Source organism: Amphiprion ocellaris, chromosome 12 (assembly GCF_022539595.1).
Source record: "Amphiprion ocellaris isolate individual 3 ecotype Okinawa chromosome 12, ASM2253959v1, whole genome shotgun sequence".
Lineage (NCBI taxonomy): Eukaryota > Metazoa > Chordata > Actinopteri > Pomacentridae > Amphiprion > Amphiprion ocellaris.
Genome location: NC_072777.1, coordinates 33518971 through 33538362, shown reverse-complemented (window position 1 = coordinate 33538362; position 19392 = coordinate 33518971). Strand labels below are relative to the sequence as shown.

At 38.6% G+C, this 19392-nt stretch overlaps 1 protein-coding gene across 12 annotated transcripts in view; it reads right to left on the bottom strand.

Annotated features, from left to right (window-relative positions):
* The window catches only part of LOC111582007 (neurexin-3b), a 344457-nt gene that overhangs the window by 193560 nt on the left and 131505 nt on the right, over nucleotides 1-19392 (bottom strand). For 6 of the 12 annotated variants that reach the window (XR_008603363.1, XM_055015655.1, XM_055015653.1 and 3 more), the window contains 8 exons: nucleotides 11990-12193; nucleotides 10298-10324; nucleotides 8511-8630; nucleotides 6850-6962; nucleotides 4548-4816; nucleotides 3963-4153; nucleotides 1545-1718; nucleotides 431-457 (listed from right to left, as the gene is read on the bottom strand). Coding sequence is in view for 10 of the 12 variants with exons in the window: in XM_055015655.1 (XP_054871630.1) it covers nucleotides 431-457; nucleotides 1545-1718; nucleotides 3963-4153; nucleotides 4548-4816; nucleotides 6850-6962; nucleotides 8511-8630; nucleotides 10298-10324; nucleotides 11990-12193 (1125 nt within the window). In the remaining 2 variants the exon portion in view is untranslated. The remainder of the gene's footprint in view (nucleotides 1-430; nucleotides 458-1544; nucleotides 1719-3962; nucleotides 4154-4547; nucleotides 4817-6849; nucleotides 6963-8510; nucleotides 8631-10297; nucleotides 10325-11989; nucleotides 12194-19392) is intronic. The other 6 variants (XM_055015654.1, XM_055015648.1, XM_055015651.1 and 3 more) reach the window with 3 other exon arrangements.

The window sequence follows — 19392 nt, the reverse complement described above, 5'->3', positions numbered from 1 at the left end:
TACATGACTGCCACATCACTTACCTGACCTGATCTGTTTACTCTCTTTAATTATACAGTGTGCTCAAAATCTCTGCAACACTATCAAACATTTTCCTACACCGAGTCTAGTAGTTAAACATGCTAAAACAGACACAATCTGTCAGATTCTATCATGTAGAATCAAAAATTTGCATGACTGCATTCAAATTACTGCAGTGGTTTTGCATGAAATTGCAACTAGTATACAATAATCTCTCATTTATTTTTTCTGCTTGCTCACTTAGAAACTTTTCCTGCCAGTATTCTCTGTCTTATTTTTTTTTTTCTCAGAAACCAAGTCACCTCTGCTGCACTCTGAGACACTATTGCCATGGTGACACCCACGATGCATTGCACACAGCAGACTTTCAGGCGAGCAGGCCTCCGAGAGGCGGAGTTTAACCCTCTACCTTGCAGGTCGGCTTTGGTGAAACCAACTTTGTTAGCGCAGAAAGAAAATAACAAACAGAACAGAGCAGAGTGGAAAACAAGAGTAAAGGTTAGTGAGGGACCAGCACTGTTAGTGTTCTTAAAACTTGTACAAGTTTGTTACTTTGGCAACACGGAAACGTTGCTGATTTGTTAGTGAGGACTGAGCTCCTGTAACAGCTCTTACATCGTGGTGTTTTTATTAAAATAGGATGATTGTGTTTGATTTGTAAAATGGTAACTAAGTTCTCACAAAGACTGATGTGTTTGTTTGAACTTAATCTTCTGCTGCCCTCTAGAGGAAATATGTTGAACCCTGAACCATATACAAGGAATATATACATATTATGCATGTATATATATATATATATATATATATATATATATATATATATATATATATATATATGCATTTTAATGAGGGAAAGGGTCTTTTAAATGAGTAATCAACAGGCAAATATAATAAAAAATATATCATACAAATTAATTTAATAAGTTCTTAATATGTGCAAATAATTTTGGGAAGAAAATATACTATATTATAATCCCAAATGTTTATGAGAACATTTTGAATTTAACATCAAATACCACTGAAAAAGATGTAAAAATGATAGATTGTTTCACTAAAATTACCACATCAGCAGCAGCTTATTTATACTCTGCAATAATAAGTTAATTTTGCTTCATTTTAGTGGCATATGAGTAGAGGAGAATATAAAAGACAGGCAAATGAATGCAGATAGCAAATTTGGCTCAGGCATCTTTAAATGTCTTGCCTTGTAAAATTATTTATAATCTAAAGCACCACCTAAACATATTCTTTTCTTTCCGAATTTTAATTTGACATTAAGGTTTTTTAGCACTTTCTAAAATATACTGATGCAACACAAAAAAGTTAACAAGCCATTATTAGAAAATCAGAATGACAAATTTGAACGATTATCCTATAATGTGACAAATACCTGTAAAAGAAAAAGAGAATGAGGCTTAACAATGCCAGCGAATGGCTTTAAGGGCTACTGAGGAGCCTTCTAATTAGTCTAATAAATCTCAGGCAGCAGGTCATGATTCTTAGACGCTACAGGCCATTTGTACCTTCACAGCCTCGCTCAATCTGCCCGCTGCGGAAAAGGGCGTCGTTGATGAGGTCTGGCAGCCGGCCGTTCAGGTCGACTGACGCCAAGCAGCCCTGAAAGCCCTCCCGAGAAACCACCAGCTTGGGGAGATTCTGGTACATGTTGGGTCCCAAGCCTCCGATGAACAGGTCGCCTGAGAAGAGAAGATGAACGCAAGTGACTGTGTGATTACTGTTCACTTTTTCGCCAAGAGGTATAGAAGAAGAATGATACCACTTGTCGAATTAGATGCTAAATACGGAGCTGCAGGCAGTAACTGTTAAGTTTTGCTTAGAATAAAGACAAATCACAGCTAGTCTTAGGACAGAGATTGTGTGCACAAGCCTGCAATTTCTGCTGTACTTTTCACTCCAGCAAACAACAACCTCAGAGAAACAACCTACATGCTGAAAATGCAAGTTTTGATAAAGATTTGGATGATACAATAAAGCAGGTCAGCCTGGCTCTGTCGGTGAATTAGCCATGTTAATGACATTTAATTCACCCCAACTCTTTCTGACATTACATCAATGACAGTCAGCATTTACAACATAAACCTGGTGGATTTAACTCCATTGAAAACCTATGGAAGGCTCAATGAAGGTTTTAGTGCATTTTTGTGTTTTTTTTTTTATCTGATATGTTTTTACTTACTAGCTGTACTTCCTCAAGCATTTTTTTTAACAAGCCCTGCTTTGTTGTATTAATTGCTAATTATGTTGGTCATAACATTGTTGTGTCTATTATCCAACTCAGCCCTGTGTAATATTTTTTTGTATTTGTTTCATAATATTTTTGATCTGTTAAAGCTGTTTTATCTGATTTGAAATTAAGAATATGCATCCGGACAGTTATACATGTTTTTCCTTTATAAGTTTATGGTTTTAACATTTCTTCTATTTGAGCTCATCTATTGTTGAGCTCTTGTTTGGATTTGATGGCTGTGCAGGTATACATCCACAAGTGGGATGTTTGCCATCTTACATTGTACCAAAGGGGCACTAAAGCTGTTGTCTCACATGGCCAAACCGAGTTCCACAGCAGAATGGTCTGGTTGTACATCTTTATCATTCTGTTGTCGGGGGCAAAATACACTCAACTTGTTAGTATCTCTTTAAACTAATCACCATCATATTGGGTGATGCAAAGCCCAGGATGCAGCGATGGTGCCTCTGATAAATAGTGATGGGGGCATTGTTGTTGTTGCCATTTAAAGGGGAAAAAAAGATAACTGTTCATTCATATTCTTCTTTTTTTATTTTGATGAATACAGGTTGGTTATGCTGCTTTCTTCTCAAAGTCATCCTATTTTCTCACACTGTCAGATTCACTTGACTCTCAATTTCAGCATCACTTCTCTCCTCCGGTGATCTATCTGCTAATGTTCTCTGAGCCAAACAGTGTCAAGAACCCTACTGTTCTTTAAATTCATTGTAATTCTGTCACTCTTCCTTGCTCTTCCTTCCTTTGTAGCATGCTGATGTTTCCACAATAAACTTTTGGTCCTTGCCCTTATATGATCTTTCCCTATTGAAAAGACTTCTTCAAAACCTTCCATTAGCATGTAGCCTGCTGCTTTGAGGTTGATGTTGTTTTCTTTCCGCTAGCAAAGGCGATTTTAACAATGATTACAGTCAGATAGCAAAAGGAGATGACAAAGCCTTGGAAATGGCAAACTTATACTCAAAATTTACATCTAGGGCATGCTGGCTCTACAGAAGTCCAAGACAACTGTGACTGGTTTAATGAAATACCAGTGAGCCACAGTGTCTCCCCTCTTACAGCAGAATAATAATGAGGTGCAGTCAGACCATTCTCCAGCTCAGACACAGCACTGTGCAGAGAGTTCTGGCCATGAGAGAAAAGACCTTTCAACAAAATACACTGACAGTACCAGCACCTCTAAAGCTCACGGACTAACATGTTCCAGAACATTTTTGTTGGTTTAATTCCACTAAAAACTTAAGTTTAGACAGCAGAGATTCCAGGAAGAAATGGCCCAGTACATACAGAGACTTCCCATAACTTTTGGTATAATTGTGACTGCGATACTGCACTAATTTGTGAGCTGAATGTTTCATTTATCTACTTTTTAAAACTTTTACTTATGTCCTTGCATTCTGATGACATTGTTCTGGACCTTGGGCCATATCTAAAATTCATATAGGAACTTGATTCAAAGTACAGTATATCCATTATCAGGAAACTAAAGCACTGATTCGCTCCAACACTTCCATAATGTAATTATTAATCTTAAGCAAAGATAAAAGGTCATTTAAAGTCAGAAAGTTAACAACCAAGCAAGCTCAGGAGTTACTGCTGCTGGGGCTTAAAGCCGAGCTGGAGATCTTTTTGGATATTAAATCAACTTTAATTTCCAGAAAGAAACGCGTGGTACCTTTAAGGTCGAGGTTCTTGGCCCCGTTGACATTCTGGGTGACCGACTTTGAGTCCACCTTGAGTGTGTGTGTGTTGGCGGCGTCTCGTGTGATGACAACGTTGTGCCACTGGTTGTCATTCAGCGGATTGTCGCTGTTCCCTTTCAGCAGACTGGGTCCGTTCCCCAGGTCGAACACATAGTGGATGAACCTGGTAGGGAAGAAGCAGCAGATGCACACGTCAGGGTTTGTTTGTGTATTTTTATCTGTCAGTGTGAAGGTGCAGAAAGTCTCTTGTTATTTTGCAAGTCTGATTAATTTTAATGGAAAAACCTCTCACGATCACCTCACACTGCTCCGACACTAATCAGGAGTTAAACTGATACAGAAAACAATCTGCAACGCATCAGGATGGTATTTATGCTTCGACAAGCTCACAACAGGTGCAGCAGAGATTTGGGATCAATAGTTGGGTTAGAGCTGTTAAATTCATAATGCCTCAAGGAAAGCAGCTATACCCACATCAGCGCTGCTGTTTTAAATGTAGAAATCATCTCTGGACTCCAGCTGGTGAGTAAAACATCAACATGATGGCAACATCTCACCCTTTGACCAGCTCCACGGCGATGAAGTCGTTCCCGTCTCCGCTGTTGAAGATGATGAAACCATCGGGTGAGGTGGTTTTGAACTGGAAGAACAGGTGCATCTGGGTGTAAGCCTGCAGCGTGGCCAAGCCCAGGTAGCTGCCCTTTGTCTTGAAGGTCACGGGGTCGGCGATGATGAAGCGCATGCCGAAGCGGGCGTTGAGCTCGCAGAAGTCGATGTCCCCGTTCTTGCACATGTCGATGTAGTACATGCCGTTGAATTTAAGGCTCTGGGGGGAGAGTTAGTGAGATGGTGTTTCTATTAATAAACTGTCAATCATAATTTATCTCAAAGGAACTCAGATTACCACAACAACATAGTACAGAAAAGACTGTGTAAACTCTCAGTCGTCCAGGTCAAGTTAATCCTAACTGATTCAGTAGGAAGCAACAGGACTTCTCTTTTAGGTTCACCTCTCATCAGACAGAGCTGAAGCCTCTTGGATGAGACATGAAAAGTCTTCAGTTACCTCAAAGAGAATTACATTTATTCTCTACTGTAGCTCACTGAGAGTAGACAAAGCTGCCAAATGACAAACCTTTAGCTTTGTGTTTTGAGCAGTCACACCTAATAGGGTTGGATATCATTTGTATTTTATGATTCTGATTCTGCTCATCGATTCTGGTTCTTACCAATTCCTGATTCAAAATAACTGAGTTACATTTAGTTTACATTATTGGATGATTAAAAACATGCTAATGATATGCTACACTGTATTATAACAGTCACACCAGACATTTTTCTACACTGAGCACCTTTACTTTAAACAGTGCATTTTCTTAATTATACCTTCATATTTTCACTGTAAGTAACATTTTCTTTGCAGGATTGAAGAATTTAAAGTGTAGTGTCAGTTCTTTTAGTCTAGTAAATGAACTCAGTACTTCGCCCACCACTGCTCATTTATCTATCAAGGTAAACAAATTCTGAACAATGATATTAATTAATACAGTTACTATGTTTTAAACCATTGAGGTTACACAGTGTGACTGTACATCCCCTTTAAGGAGGGTGGTGACATAAACTAGCGGGTTTATTGTTTGAATAATTCTCTTTCGTTGTGTGTGTGAGAAGCACCAGCACATTGTTGCAGTAAAGTTGCTTCAGTTTGCCATAGATAAACAGAACAGTTACTGAAAGTCGACTTGTGTTCGCTGTCACAGAAGAGAAATAAAGAGTCCCTGTTCATGTAATGTCTCTGCAGCAGCCTCCTGCATTCTTCACAGTTATGTGAAATGTTGTTTTCCACAGACAAATGTTAGCAGCAGCAACACAGAGCTTGATAAAGTGATTCAAACTGTGGCGGTGGTGTTGTTTTTCTGCTTTCTTGAATTTTTTTGCAGGTTTTGTTTTCAGTCAGTAAGCTGCAACAATGGTAGAGACCAGTAACATCCTGGAACACTGTTCTGCAGCAGCATCTGATTCCGAAATTCAGGTCATTGTTTTGAGACAATCACACAATTTGTGCTGTTTACCTGCTAATCAAGCGACTCAATTGTAGCAGCTGAGTCAATGGAGCTCCTGCTATTGACTTACAATTTATTAAGACAAATGCATTAGAAAAGGGACGGATATGCAGGCATTCAACTGGCATGACAGTGCAGCCAGATAACAGCTGATATGCGGCGGTACTTGCATTACACTGTACAATAAACAAGTGAGATTTGTTTAGGAACCGACGAGCAGAATCTGAAATAAAACTTTTAGAATTTGATTTTTGGAACTGGTTTTCAATGCCCAATCCTACTACTCAATCAATGACATCAAAGAAAGTAATCCTAATAAATTTGTTTTTTAGCCACGTGATGAAATTGGCAGAAAGGCAGAAATCAGTGTGCATACTTTACCTGTCACGTAAAAAATAAGACACATTCTATCTTGTACAGACACCTGCTGCTGACTTTTTCTTTGGATTAGGTTATGAATAACTGAGGCCATGACTTTATCACTGACACACATTTGTTAAAATTATACATCTGTTACCTCTGCTTTACAGAAGAAAAAAACGAAACCTTGGAAGAATTTTGCTCCTTGGATTCTTATGGTGAATATATTGAATATACCATTGTGTGCAGCACATAATGATTTAACAAGCACTGTATGTCCTCCTATAGATTTTAAAAAAAGATAAGAAACTACACATCTGCTGTGCACATACTACACACCATCCAAATTATGGAGATTAGAGAAGCAAAACATTTACTTTCCCCGTGTATGAGCCACTGTATAATAACGGGCGACTTCATGCATCTCTCCCAATACCTGAAGATGTCCAATAAAGGACGATGGAGCAGATGAGACAAAGCGTCTTTCAGTTAAGATGCCCGTCTCCACATTGTTGAACTCCAGACGGGTGTGATCACCCGCCATCTGACCTGTGAAGGAGGAGAAAGAAAAAGAATCCAGAAGATGAACCGGTAGAAGAGAAGGGATACTGCAACGTAACCTTAATCAAACAATGTAGCACATGCTGATGGAAACATTCTAACATTGGGGTGAAGTTAAAAAGAAATGGTGAAATTAAACACCTGTAAGTCAGTATTACTATTCTGTTTATTATCAGATACAAGATATCCTGTGTAGATATCCAGAACCTCTCACACTTAGCCTCAATTACTACTGAAATATTTAAGAATTTACAATGTTTTGAAGAATTTATATGGGTCAATATATAATTGAGGGACTTTTGAAGTCCATGGGATATATCTTGCATAAATTTTTATTGAAAGCAAAAAACGAATGTTTTTATGTTCATTATGATCATGTATTTACAAATTCCATAGTTATTTATGGAAACAATCACCTACTAATAAAAAATTACTTGATATCACTAAAATGACAACTAAATAATCGTGCGAATTTAGTAACTACCACCTTGTAATTAGATAAACAATAATAAAATGAGCTGATTCAAAAAATGTTCTGATTGTGTTCTTTTATGAAGTTGAGATAATCATGACAGATATTTCTTTTTTGGAAATATAGCAAGTTTTATATGGAAAATAACAAATTGTATCGGTGTTCAACTAAGTTCCCCATTACAAAAACACCTCTCAAGGAAGTGTGTTAATTCCAGATCACATGACCTGCTCCACATGATGTCATTTCCTCCTGAAGAAAAGACTGGCAAGACTCCAAGACTTTCTGAGTTATTTAATATAAAGTAGTGTGTGAGTCAAGTGTGGATTTATGGCATGTCAACAGGTTTACTACAATATCTTTACAAATAACTTTCAATTTCAATTTTACTCAATTGTATATATAATATTTTAGAAGAATCTTTGTGTAAAAATGCCATGTGGTGTTTGGTTATAGGCGGCCATGTTGATTTTAGGTCTGAAAACAGCAAAAAATGTCAACTATGATACCTGTCAACTATGTTACAAAAAGTCCCGCAGTTATATATTGACCCATATTATATATATTAACAATGTGAGGTAGAGTTGCAACAATTAATCGATTTATCGATTAGCTATCAGCTAGGAAATAATAATAAACTATTAAGTCATTTTTTTCAAGAAAAAAGTAGTTATTCTCTGATTTCAGTTTGTTTAATTTTTATATTTTTCTGGTTTCTTTACTCTATGACAGTAAACTGAATATCTTTAGCTTGTGGACAAAACAACACTGGAGGACATCATCTTTCAATTATTTTTAAACATTTTCTAGCATTTTATAGAACAAATAACTAATTGAATAAGAGAGTGATCAACAACAGTTATAACTGTTAGTTGCAGCCCTGACACAAAGACTAATGCCATGAAAACATATCCAAAATACTTCCAGTGAGAAAGTAGAAATAAAAGCACCGTCTCCATGCCAACAAACAAACAAACAAAAAAGAAAACATTACATGATCATGCACATCAAGGATATAACAAAAAAAATAAAAAGAATAATTAACCATTTCTCAAGAGAAATACCTTCAGCCATGTCGTCATCCACCGTGAGTTTGAAGTTTTTACCGCGGCGGACCACTCGTACTGAGTGCCACTCATTGTCGTTGAGCTTTTGTCCGGCATAAAGAACCTCAGGGCCCTTGCCTGAAGATGAGGGTTAGTTAGTGAAGGGATGGGGAGGCAAAGGCACAAACCAAATCTTTGTTTTCACAGCGCAACCAATGTTCAATTAGCTCAAATTAGCTAAAGAAACCCCAAAACATTCTGATATCAAACAAACTTTCTTCCACATTATTTTCTCAGATTAACGTGAGAATAGAGTTCCTGTGCTTAGCTTTTAAAGCACTTTCTCACATTTCAAACAAAAATTTGGTTTGTATTTGACAAGAAAGGAACACAATACATACTTTAAATGACAGCAATGCTAAAAAGAATATTTGCTATTACTCACACAAGGACTCAAATCATGTCACGTCACCAACCAATTCTCAACTGCATGTATCCCACTGTTTGGTAGTTATGAATGTTTTACTTAAATACACTTCCAGCAGGATGTTTCAGTTAAATTACAGGACACAGAAAACCACAAATTGTGGTTTTATTATGGCTTTTAATAGATTTCTGTAGTAAGAGTGAGTTGAGATTTTCCAAAATTAAGTAATCCATGGAATCAACCACTAGAGGGCAATCCAGCCTAACTGATTTTATTACAACACCAGAGCAGCTCCTCCACAACCCTAAATCTGCTGTATAATCCTGACACCTGGTTTTAAAGTCAAATAAGCAGATTAATTCTTGTTAGAGTGGTTTCTTCATTGGAATTTTAATCCAGTGACTCAACTGATGCTCTCCATTGTGTGTTGAAGGTCCTGTTTATGAGGAAGGTAGGCACAAAATACCAAGTTTTGCTTTTGCTTGTGCAAGAATTTAACATTTTCGAGTCTAAATTCATCTCGATCGGAAAACTTCAAAAATTGACTTTTAAGAAGGTATACAGCCTTGATATTTAAGAAGAATAAGCTATTTTATTAGCTTACTCTTGCCATATTATGACTTCTATCAAATTCTGATCTGCAGCATGCCAGATATGTCTGTTTATTAAAGCCAGATTGACCCAACTTGATCGCTAATCTGAACCCAGTGCATTTACAGCACCACTATGCAACATCATTAATCAGTAGAACTATTAATTAGAATAATCATCTTTAGTATTTGAACTTTGCAGCACATGTGCATATACATTTAGCTGTAATAATCAAACTAATAAATATGAACAGGCATCTATAATGTGCCACTCACATCCCCTCAACCTTTTGTTCTCTTTTTGTCTCTGGATTCAAAGCTGTGAGCACTTGAAAAATAATGAACCATAAGAGTCCTTTTCATGAGTAAGAGCAAGTCCTCTGTATGTCGCATTATAGACCCGTAGACTACAGTATGTGTAAAAACGAGGACGACAGGAAAACAAGGCAAGCGGGACACACTGCAATATATTGCAATGTAATTGGGAAAACAATTTAGCCTACAGAGTCTGACAACATTCACTGAGTAGCTATAGGCATACAGGAGAAAAAGATTTAGCACTACTTGCCTGAAATAATTTGAAAAATGGGCCATTTAAAATATATAGAGTACCATTAAGTCGGATTTGCATAACTTTGATCTCCGGCTATTACTTCCCCCCCTCTTATCTGAGAAATCCTCTTATCAGGCGCCTGCATTCACATATTCCTGCCCTTACATCTAGCACACAGGACATAATCAAACATTGACTGAAGGAAGAAGGCTGCAGAAGAAGAATGTTGACTTACTGGTGTTACAGTTTATCCTGACACAGTCTAGATGGGGAGGGGAGAATAATTGACAGATGAAATCGCATCCTTCAAGGTTACAGCTGCAGACATCCAAGAGCAAGAAAAGCCACCTTCCGGGGACGGTCACATGACGCCGGCGGCCATTTTAACCTAGTTTGCTAATGATGGTCAATATTGCTAACGTGATATTGGAAATCCAAAGTAATATCACTCCAGGTCTTTTTATCGCTGTTAATGGATCCAGTAATATTGCAACAGCACTGGTCAATATTACTGTACTGCTTAGTTTATCTTTAGTTGTTTGGTTTAACTTGAAACTATGATTATTCTTTGACAAAAATAAACATCATGGAGTTTGGCTACATGATCAATTTCAAAATGGCCGCTTGCAGTTCAATGGCCACATCGATTTTGCAACCCAGCAACTGGAATCAAAATATTGCACTACTTGCCTGCTACATATTGTTAAATAAAGTGTTTTTTGTTTTTTTTTTGCTTTTTTAAAAAAATCACATATCAGAAATATGAGACTATTCATGTCTCTTCTTCAAAGCTAAAGTAGTGAGAGCTATGTTTGTCAGATGCAGGTTGAAATCCATGTGACCAGGCTGGTCATGTGCCGTCAACCGCAACAGAAAAGTGGAAGCAAACAGCCTCGCGCCACACAGCACCAGCACCATACAGAGGCCTCTATATATAAGCTAGGAATAACCTGGGCTCTGTGAATCAAATAAAGTGTCATTTGAAATCCATTAAGACTCAAAAAGTAAAGTGGAAAAGGACCACGTTGGAAGAAATATGGACTAAAGCTGTTGTGGGTTTTAGCAGCTGTGGTAAGAGAGTACATTGCATTCTATAATTAATGAGTTACACCGAGACATTTTGTATGTATCCATATGCTTTCTGTCGGGGAGTATCTGTTCCAGGCTCAGTGGTATAAACGCTTGCACTCTACTTAAATGTACCACTTGTGCCACCATCTGCAGGCGCGCTGGGTGCTGTGGCATCGGGCTGTTTGCCAGACGGGCCGCAGGCTCTGGGCCTTTGAAGGGGTGAGTGCCATCTTTGAACAAGGCATGGGAGATGCCAGCTAGACCAAGGGTTACTAATGGACAGAGAGAAACATGAACCTGCTACCATGAGGAAAAAAAAATAAAAAGACCCCAGGAATGAACTCATATTGATAAGAAAGTACTATCAATGCAGCACTAATATGTAGAACCGCCTTCCTGCAGCGCTGAATAGATGGCAAAAGACAATCTAAAATGTCACTATTTGATTTGATGCATGTGTCAAAGGGGCCATCTATTAAAATAATTCAAAATGTGAAATGCTTTGCCTTTGGAGAAAATCTATTTGTTCACAATAATGAGCGTGACTAAAATGATCTGTTCAAAAGATGTGCTGCAGAGCATGAATAACTTTGTTAAGTGTTAGATTGATGGATATAAAAATCTACAAAGACATCTAAGCATCAAGGCAGAAAAAACTTACAGTCCAGGCAAGTCAAAAACAAAACATGCAACTACAAAGACAAACTACAAAATTGTTTAGTATGTGTTAGGTCTCATAAAAAATAATTTAAAAAAACATCTAGACCATTAAAAAAAAGAACAAAAACACAAAAACAGTAAGGCCTCCCTCCAGACATGAGGGGAGGCGAGCCAACAGTGACGGTTTATACGATACCTAGGTTGACCGTCAGTTTGACCCGTCCGCTGTCCAGCTCGAGCCGCAGAGTGTCTGCCGACTCGCGGGACGTGGCGGCCATGAGTAAGCCGAACGCCCGCTGAGACATGAAGCGCAGGGAGACGTCCTCGGCTTCGGTGTGCATGACGTTGGGAATCACCACCTTCATGTACATGCTGCCATCGTAAGACAGGATTGATGCCTCTGTGGGGAGAAAAAGAAACAAGTTCAAATATCAATTCTGACTTTTAAACACACCAAAAAACACTATTTTGGGTAAAGCTCCCATATTGTGCCTCTTTTATTAGCAAATTAATGATCGCCTCACACGTCCTCAGAATGTATCTTTCAATTTTAAGCTCAAATACAGAAACGACGGTTCATTTTACCATGACTGGATATATATATAGTTTAGCACTGTTCTAAACGGGTTGTTTCAGTGTCTGCAGCTTTAAACGTAGCTGAGTCGCTGCCCACTTCAAGGAGAAAACTCTCTCACAGACATGTATACATGAGTGGGACTAAGATGTTCTGTTCTACAGTTTGAGTCAGCAGATACTTTATCCAAAGCGACGTACATCTGAGAGTAGACACAACATGAAGTAGGTAGGTGGGGCAGCACTAAGGACCTTGCCGAAGGGTCCTCACTGGACAACTGTGCCCTGACCAGGATCTGAAACACTGATCTGCTGCGCCAAAGCCAGGGGTGTTAGTCACTGAGCTATCCCGCTGTTACAGAAGCTGTCGCTTCTAACTGTCTCTCTGAATGATCATTTCATATGGGAATACAGCAGCATTCACAGCACAACCTTTGCTTTTAACTCGTGCTGAGTGAGTCCAGCAGCTGTAGTTTAGCAGTGCAGAGCAACACTTTGGAATAGACATAAGAAACAGAAAAATATGTAAATGAAAACAGCTTTATTAGGAATTTGTCTGTATTAAAAGGCAGTACATGTGAGCACCGAAAGCAGGAGAGAAACTAAAAGATGTAAACACCATCTGAGTTTAGGTTGCACTGAAGAACAACAGGCAGCATGGAAACACAAAGGCATACACAGTCCTTGTTCAGTGGTTTCAGATCTCTTCAAGTTTCCACCATCTCTGAATGTCCCTCAGCTTTACAGTTTCCACAAACTCTGGCCTGTTAGCGTATCATTGAATTTAATGGTAGTGTTAGCCACAATAGCCACAGGATTTTCCTATTGTTATGGGGTCATCATAAAGAAAAGAATCGACTGGATATTCAGTTCCTCAGATGTTGGGAGTGCATGAAGACCTACATGTGCAGCAAGCAGCAGAACATTTGGTGTATTCTGTTCATGTTTTTTATTACACAACATTTTAGAGTTAACAGAAGCAACTCCAGAAAGAAATTAACCTCGTGGGCAGTTGGAATGGCTCACCTGAAGAAACAGGTAGTGAGAGAACAGGACTATTAGTTAACCAGTTTCTACATAAAAACTGCATTAAATTCTTGCTAACGAACAGAAGCAGTGAGCATCTTCATAATTTCACAGCTTTTATTTGACCCTTTTGACTTTATAAAACATACAAAATGCACTACAGATTGATTTTTACCTCACGGAACCTTTACTGTTGCAAACTTCTTTTTGTATAAACAAAAGTAAAGTGGCGGAAAGGCGAGACTGTGCCCATTTGTGTGCACACAAACAAGAGATGCCATCATAACAGCATGAAATATGGCAATATATTTCATATGCTTCACCTCCTTCTGATAGCTTTGTCTATGCTATTGGAGTTTCCAGTAAGATAAGAGAAAAGTGCGTGCTATGAAAGCAAAAACGCACAGACACGCTCACTTCAAAACCAGAACATGAATGCTTGCGTGCCTCTTACATTTTGTCAATGAGAAACTCACACACATACATGTCCCACATGCCTAGTTGCTGCCATATTCAACATCCATCAAGTGACAAGCTACTGTCTGGGAGCGGAGGCTGCTGTGGCACAGACAAGCTGCTCAGAGTGCAGAAAATTCAATCATCATGCTACTTCCCCTCTCCCAGACAACTCCCCTTTAGAGATGTTAGTTGGTGCTTTTACTCTAATCACAAGATCATGTTTTGTAATATGATGAGCAGGCTACACACACACACACACACACACACACACACACACACACACACACACACACACAAAAACAGCCATATTCTAACACCAACATTTTCTTGACATGCTGAACAACACAATCTATCTTGCTGTTAAATAGAGACAACACAAACAGATATATCATGGGGGGGTTGAAGGCTGCTGGGCCGGACTTTTCTGCTCCTTTCTGTCGAGTTTAAAAAGGAGGAGAGAACCGGAGCGAGTGTGGCAAAGAAAGAGGAAGACTGTCAGCAGACTGGAAGCCTCTTGGGGAGAGAGAGACAGATTAAAAAGGGTATCCAACCATGAAATACCTGTTTTGACACCTCAGCTTTTTAAAAGAAAAAAATAGCCCTGTGGCCTCAGAAATGCACCACCATTTGGCTGCGTCGGGGGAAATGCTGAAGCTGTAGGTGAGAGGTTTCAGAGCATCTCCCTGGAGACAGCTTGTACATGTAAACGATGAAATGTTGCATGTCACGTACTGCTACTGAATAAGGTGCCATTTCCAGGTTGATTTGCAGAGGAGAGTGTTTACTCATGCAAAGGAGAATGCATTAGAAGCAATATTGGATTTTGCTTCACTTAAATGTCAAAATTCATGTGATATGATGCAATATTCATATATAAGCAGTGGGAACTCACTCAACCATTCATCTCATGAAGCAGTGTGCCGCTATAAAAAGTCCACATTTATCTGTGTTGCTTTTAGGGGCTGTTGTAAAGTCCACTCTATGAACAAGCTGTCGACTGTGTGCTTACAGTAGCCTGGAGGATAATGAAACCTTGGCTCACCATTGTTCTGCTCAATTTTAAGTCGCACAGGCTACATTCCTCTTTGTGTGTCCTCTGCTTTAGTGCACACAGTCACATATCCCCACAGGCCTGCACACGAGTGCATCTGCAGACGGATCCGCTAACTGACAGAGACGTGTATCGATTTGTGAGCCAGGTCAGGTCTCAGGCTCACAGAGGAAGGGGAAAGAAAAACATGACGAGAGACTATCTGCAGCACGGCACACTCAGAGAGACAACTAAGGCCATGAAAAACACCCTATGAAGAAAAGCGTGACGTCCACTCTGGAGTCTGAGCCGACTTGGCACAGCGTCCGGCACAGCGTCCTCAGTAAAACTATTTTGGAAAATGTGTTTGTAGCTGTGATAGTTGAAACCGGGACTCTATTGAACTGTTCTAAAAAACGTGGGCATGTGAATTCTCAGATAAATGGCTCTCAATTTCTGTTGTTTTAATTGCAATGTCTGTAACGTACAATCAAATGAAATTTCTAGCAATTTGTCATGGTCTGTATTGAAGAAAAAAACACCACTGGGAGCCAACAGGTGGCAGAAATGCACTACTGCCAGACAGCAGAGAGCACACAGATAGCACTGGTGGAAGTCATGGATCTTCAACTCACATGCATGTAAATAAGAGCAGTAGGCGATTTGAGGGGGGGTTGCCATCCCCGTTGTTAACCTGCCACCCCTTTGCCTCCATTCCCCAGCAGCACAGTAGTTTTTCTACATATAGTAAATACTCAATTCTATACTATATGCTCATGGATTAAAATGTGGCAAGTAGCAAAATAAAGTCACAGACGAGCCACAAGGGCATAGAGATACACTGTAGTATTCCCATAATCTTCCTTTAGTATCTCCATGATCATTCAATTGCATCTGTGCTGCAGAAAATACATTCCAGACAGAGCCAAACCATCTAGATAATTACATATTTTAGAGAAGACATGACTACAGATGCAGTTTTTACCATCGATGTTTGGTGTAACCTGGAAGCAGAGCAGCTAATGTGAGTCAGGTAAAGTCTACACTGTGAAATGTGCTTTAAAATTTAGATTAGATTCAAGTTTAGTGTCATTGCAAGTATGAGGACAATGAAATGCAGTTTAGCATCTAACCAGAAGTGCAAAGCAACAGTAAAGTGCATAATTTACAGTACGGTAGAGATAAATAGTGGTATGAGCAGTATAAATAGTATAATAGTGTGAATAGTAAAACTGCATGGGCAGTATGGACAGTGAAACAGTAATAATAATATAAACAGTATAAACAATCTATGGGACAGGAGATGGCGCATATATGCAGTATATATATATATATATATATATATATATATATATATATATATATATATATATATATATATATATATATATATATATATATATATATATATATATATATATATATACACTTTCCAATCTAAACAGTGCAGATGGGATGAAAATGTCCAAATCCAGTAAAATAATAAAATGTGTGTTTAGCCTAATAGCGGCTCAGTTGAATTGAAATTATAATTCAATCATAATATCATGAATTATGCTATGCATGTTCAAGCAGGGGGTGTTATCATTGGACCATGTTAAAAAATAGCATATCAGCTACTGGCAAAGAAAGTATAGCATTGCTAGCAGATATGTTTTTACTCTTTAACTGAAATGCTAATGCCTGGGGTCACAAATTTCTTTGCAATCCATCCCACCAACAATGCTGGCATCCATGACTTTCAAAAAAGCACGATTTCCAAATGATCTGCTTTTCTTTGCTGAAAAGACAGTGATCACTTCTGTCTTTTGGTCATCTGAAAATTTCCAGGATTAGGTTTTTTTTAACCTCTTTCCAGCTGTTTATTGCTACAATTTGACTAAAATGTCCAAAATCATGCAAAGCTAACAAATGTCAACCTACTAACACGCTCGACTGCTCCACACCCAACGCTGTGTGGCTTTTTTCAACAAGGCACAACATCACAGCATCCCTTTTCAGAGGTCTGCTTTGGAGCACAGCATCCTTTTTGTGGTGAAGTAGTGCCCAGCATGTCTGACTGGCATCGATCAATGTCAGCTGGGATCAGCTGTGTGGTAGTTAAGTGGCTCGAAAAGAGAGGGAAGTTTTCGCTTGACTGAAGTTTTTATTGTTATATTTTATTCCCTCTGTGTGTCTTTTACTGCTTTGAGAGGCAGAAAACTTAAACTGAGGAAAAGACTGGGTTTGTTTTGAAAATATCCACCTGCCTGATAGAGAGCCACTGAGATGAGAGTCAAAAAAGAGAGAAAAAAGGAAAAAAAATCTCATAAAATGAGAATCTAAGGGTGATGGACAGGAAAAAAATCACTTCTCTGACTCACACTACACACTCATCAAATCAAATTATCATATAAGGCCATAATAATATAATGACTACTGCCAAAAACACTGAGTAAAGTTCATCTTATCTTGCCAAATGCTCATTAAATGAATGTTAAGAGGACTTTCAAGGTACATAAATACAGCAGCTGCAGCTGGAACTGTGTTGGTCATCGACTTTATTCCCCTCAGCACTGTCCTCTTTTCTAGGTTCATGCTGGTGGCCTGCCCACAACTCTGCAGCAGTGAGCACATTTTCCTCAAATCAAAGTGACACACTTGTGTGGTTTGTAGTAAACAGGCTGCCTTGATCATACAGCTTATTTGACTAAATGTAAGGAAGCTTTACTGATGCTATAACTACGATTTTAACAACGGTTCAAATAAATATGAGCCAAAGATGCAACTTCACAATAGGGACACACTGTTCTCACGTTTACTTAAATCTGTTAAAATGATGCATTTCTGTGCCTCAAGGGCCTAAAACATTTGTTAATGCAAGATCAAGGGAATATTTCACTACCTTTACCTTTATGCTTTTATCTTGGTCATTTTAAGGGCTTGCCATACACGCTATACATTTTTTTTCAGAACATCCAGATCTTCCTCCTTTTGATACGATAACAATTGCAGGGTTTATTTTTATATAAGCATTTAAATAAACTATTTTAGATTCTGAAACTGTTATGTTTTTACATGTGATACTGTCCGGAATCTGGTAATATCAGAATCACTGATACACAGACATCAGAATCACTGTTATGTGATGCCTATGACTTAGTGATTTGAAAAAAGTAAAAAAAAAAATGTGGTTAGTGCTTCACAGAAATAAATGTAGTTGTTTTATTCACTCAAGTATTCACTTAGAACAACCTACTTGAAGAGGCGCAAACAAGGCGAATGTTTTTGTAGCCATCATTTCATCAGTTATTATGGGACTGTACTTACTAAAGTGGTGGATGAGAACTGGGAAAATAACAAAATCGCTAAAATGAAACGTGATGGGACAGGTTGTAACAAGGCAGCAGGTTTCTGGTCTAAACCTTGTTATTTGGGGGTAAAAACAACACTGTGATTGGTTAAAATGTCTATAATAATCTCTTGTTATACAGTAAATGGTGTGTATGTGAGTCAAAGTTAAATGGTAATAAATACATTTTATCTTCAAAATGATGTGTAGGTTTGTTTAAAATCTAACTACTTTTATACATTCCCAGATCACTGCAAGCTAACATTTTGAGTACAGTTTTGTTATTCCAATGTAAATGATGTCTAAAATGCTAAATCCAGGACTCAGGTTGAGGAAGTCAAATTTTCTCCTTTAAACTAGCCACGAGTCTTTTCCGCCGGTTATTTCCCCAACATACAGAGGTGTGACACCACAGAGGTGATTCTGAGAAGGTTACAGTATTGTGCAAGGTTTAATCACAGTTGCAGTAGCAATTCCAGAGCTGTCAAGAAGCGAAAGCAGCTGTCAATCTGAACCAAACATCACTTTCCATTTGTAAAGAACTAAACATTGGGCTTTGAATAAAGTGAAGATGGCTGCCGTGATCACAGTGATTCATACTCAATGTTGAGCTAATGACACGGATCACAAAGATACAGCAGGTGATTGCACTCCATGCAGCCGCGTGTGTTTAAACTTGTATGAATACACAACACAAGGTCTGTGAAGTACACAACACATTGGTACAGTTGCGGCTACAGCGTGTGCTTCTCTGTAATTTGGTATTTCTAAAGAGAGATATCAGCAGCAATGAGGATGTCATTTCAGATGGTAATTAAGCTGCTACTTGTCAGTCTGTGTGTGTTTGTGAGTGCAGTGTGTATGTGTGTGATTTCCAGTGAGCCCCACACTTTACATAATTAGCAGTCCAACTGAAGCAGAAGATGGAGGAGGAGGAAAGCTATTAAGTGCGAAGCTCCACAGATATTCAGGGTGTAGAGGGAGGAGTGAGCCAGTCAAATCTCTTCAGCGCATGCACTCATGTTTGTACGGCCATCGCTGTGAGGACATTTACTGACAAAATGCATTCCCTCGCTCCTTACACTGACCTGGACCATGAAGTGTGACACCCCAATCCTTGGCTTTATCCTTAAATCAAATGTGCTCAGCACAAGGTCAGGGAATGGACAGCCTTGGCGGA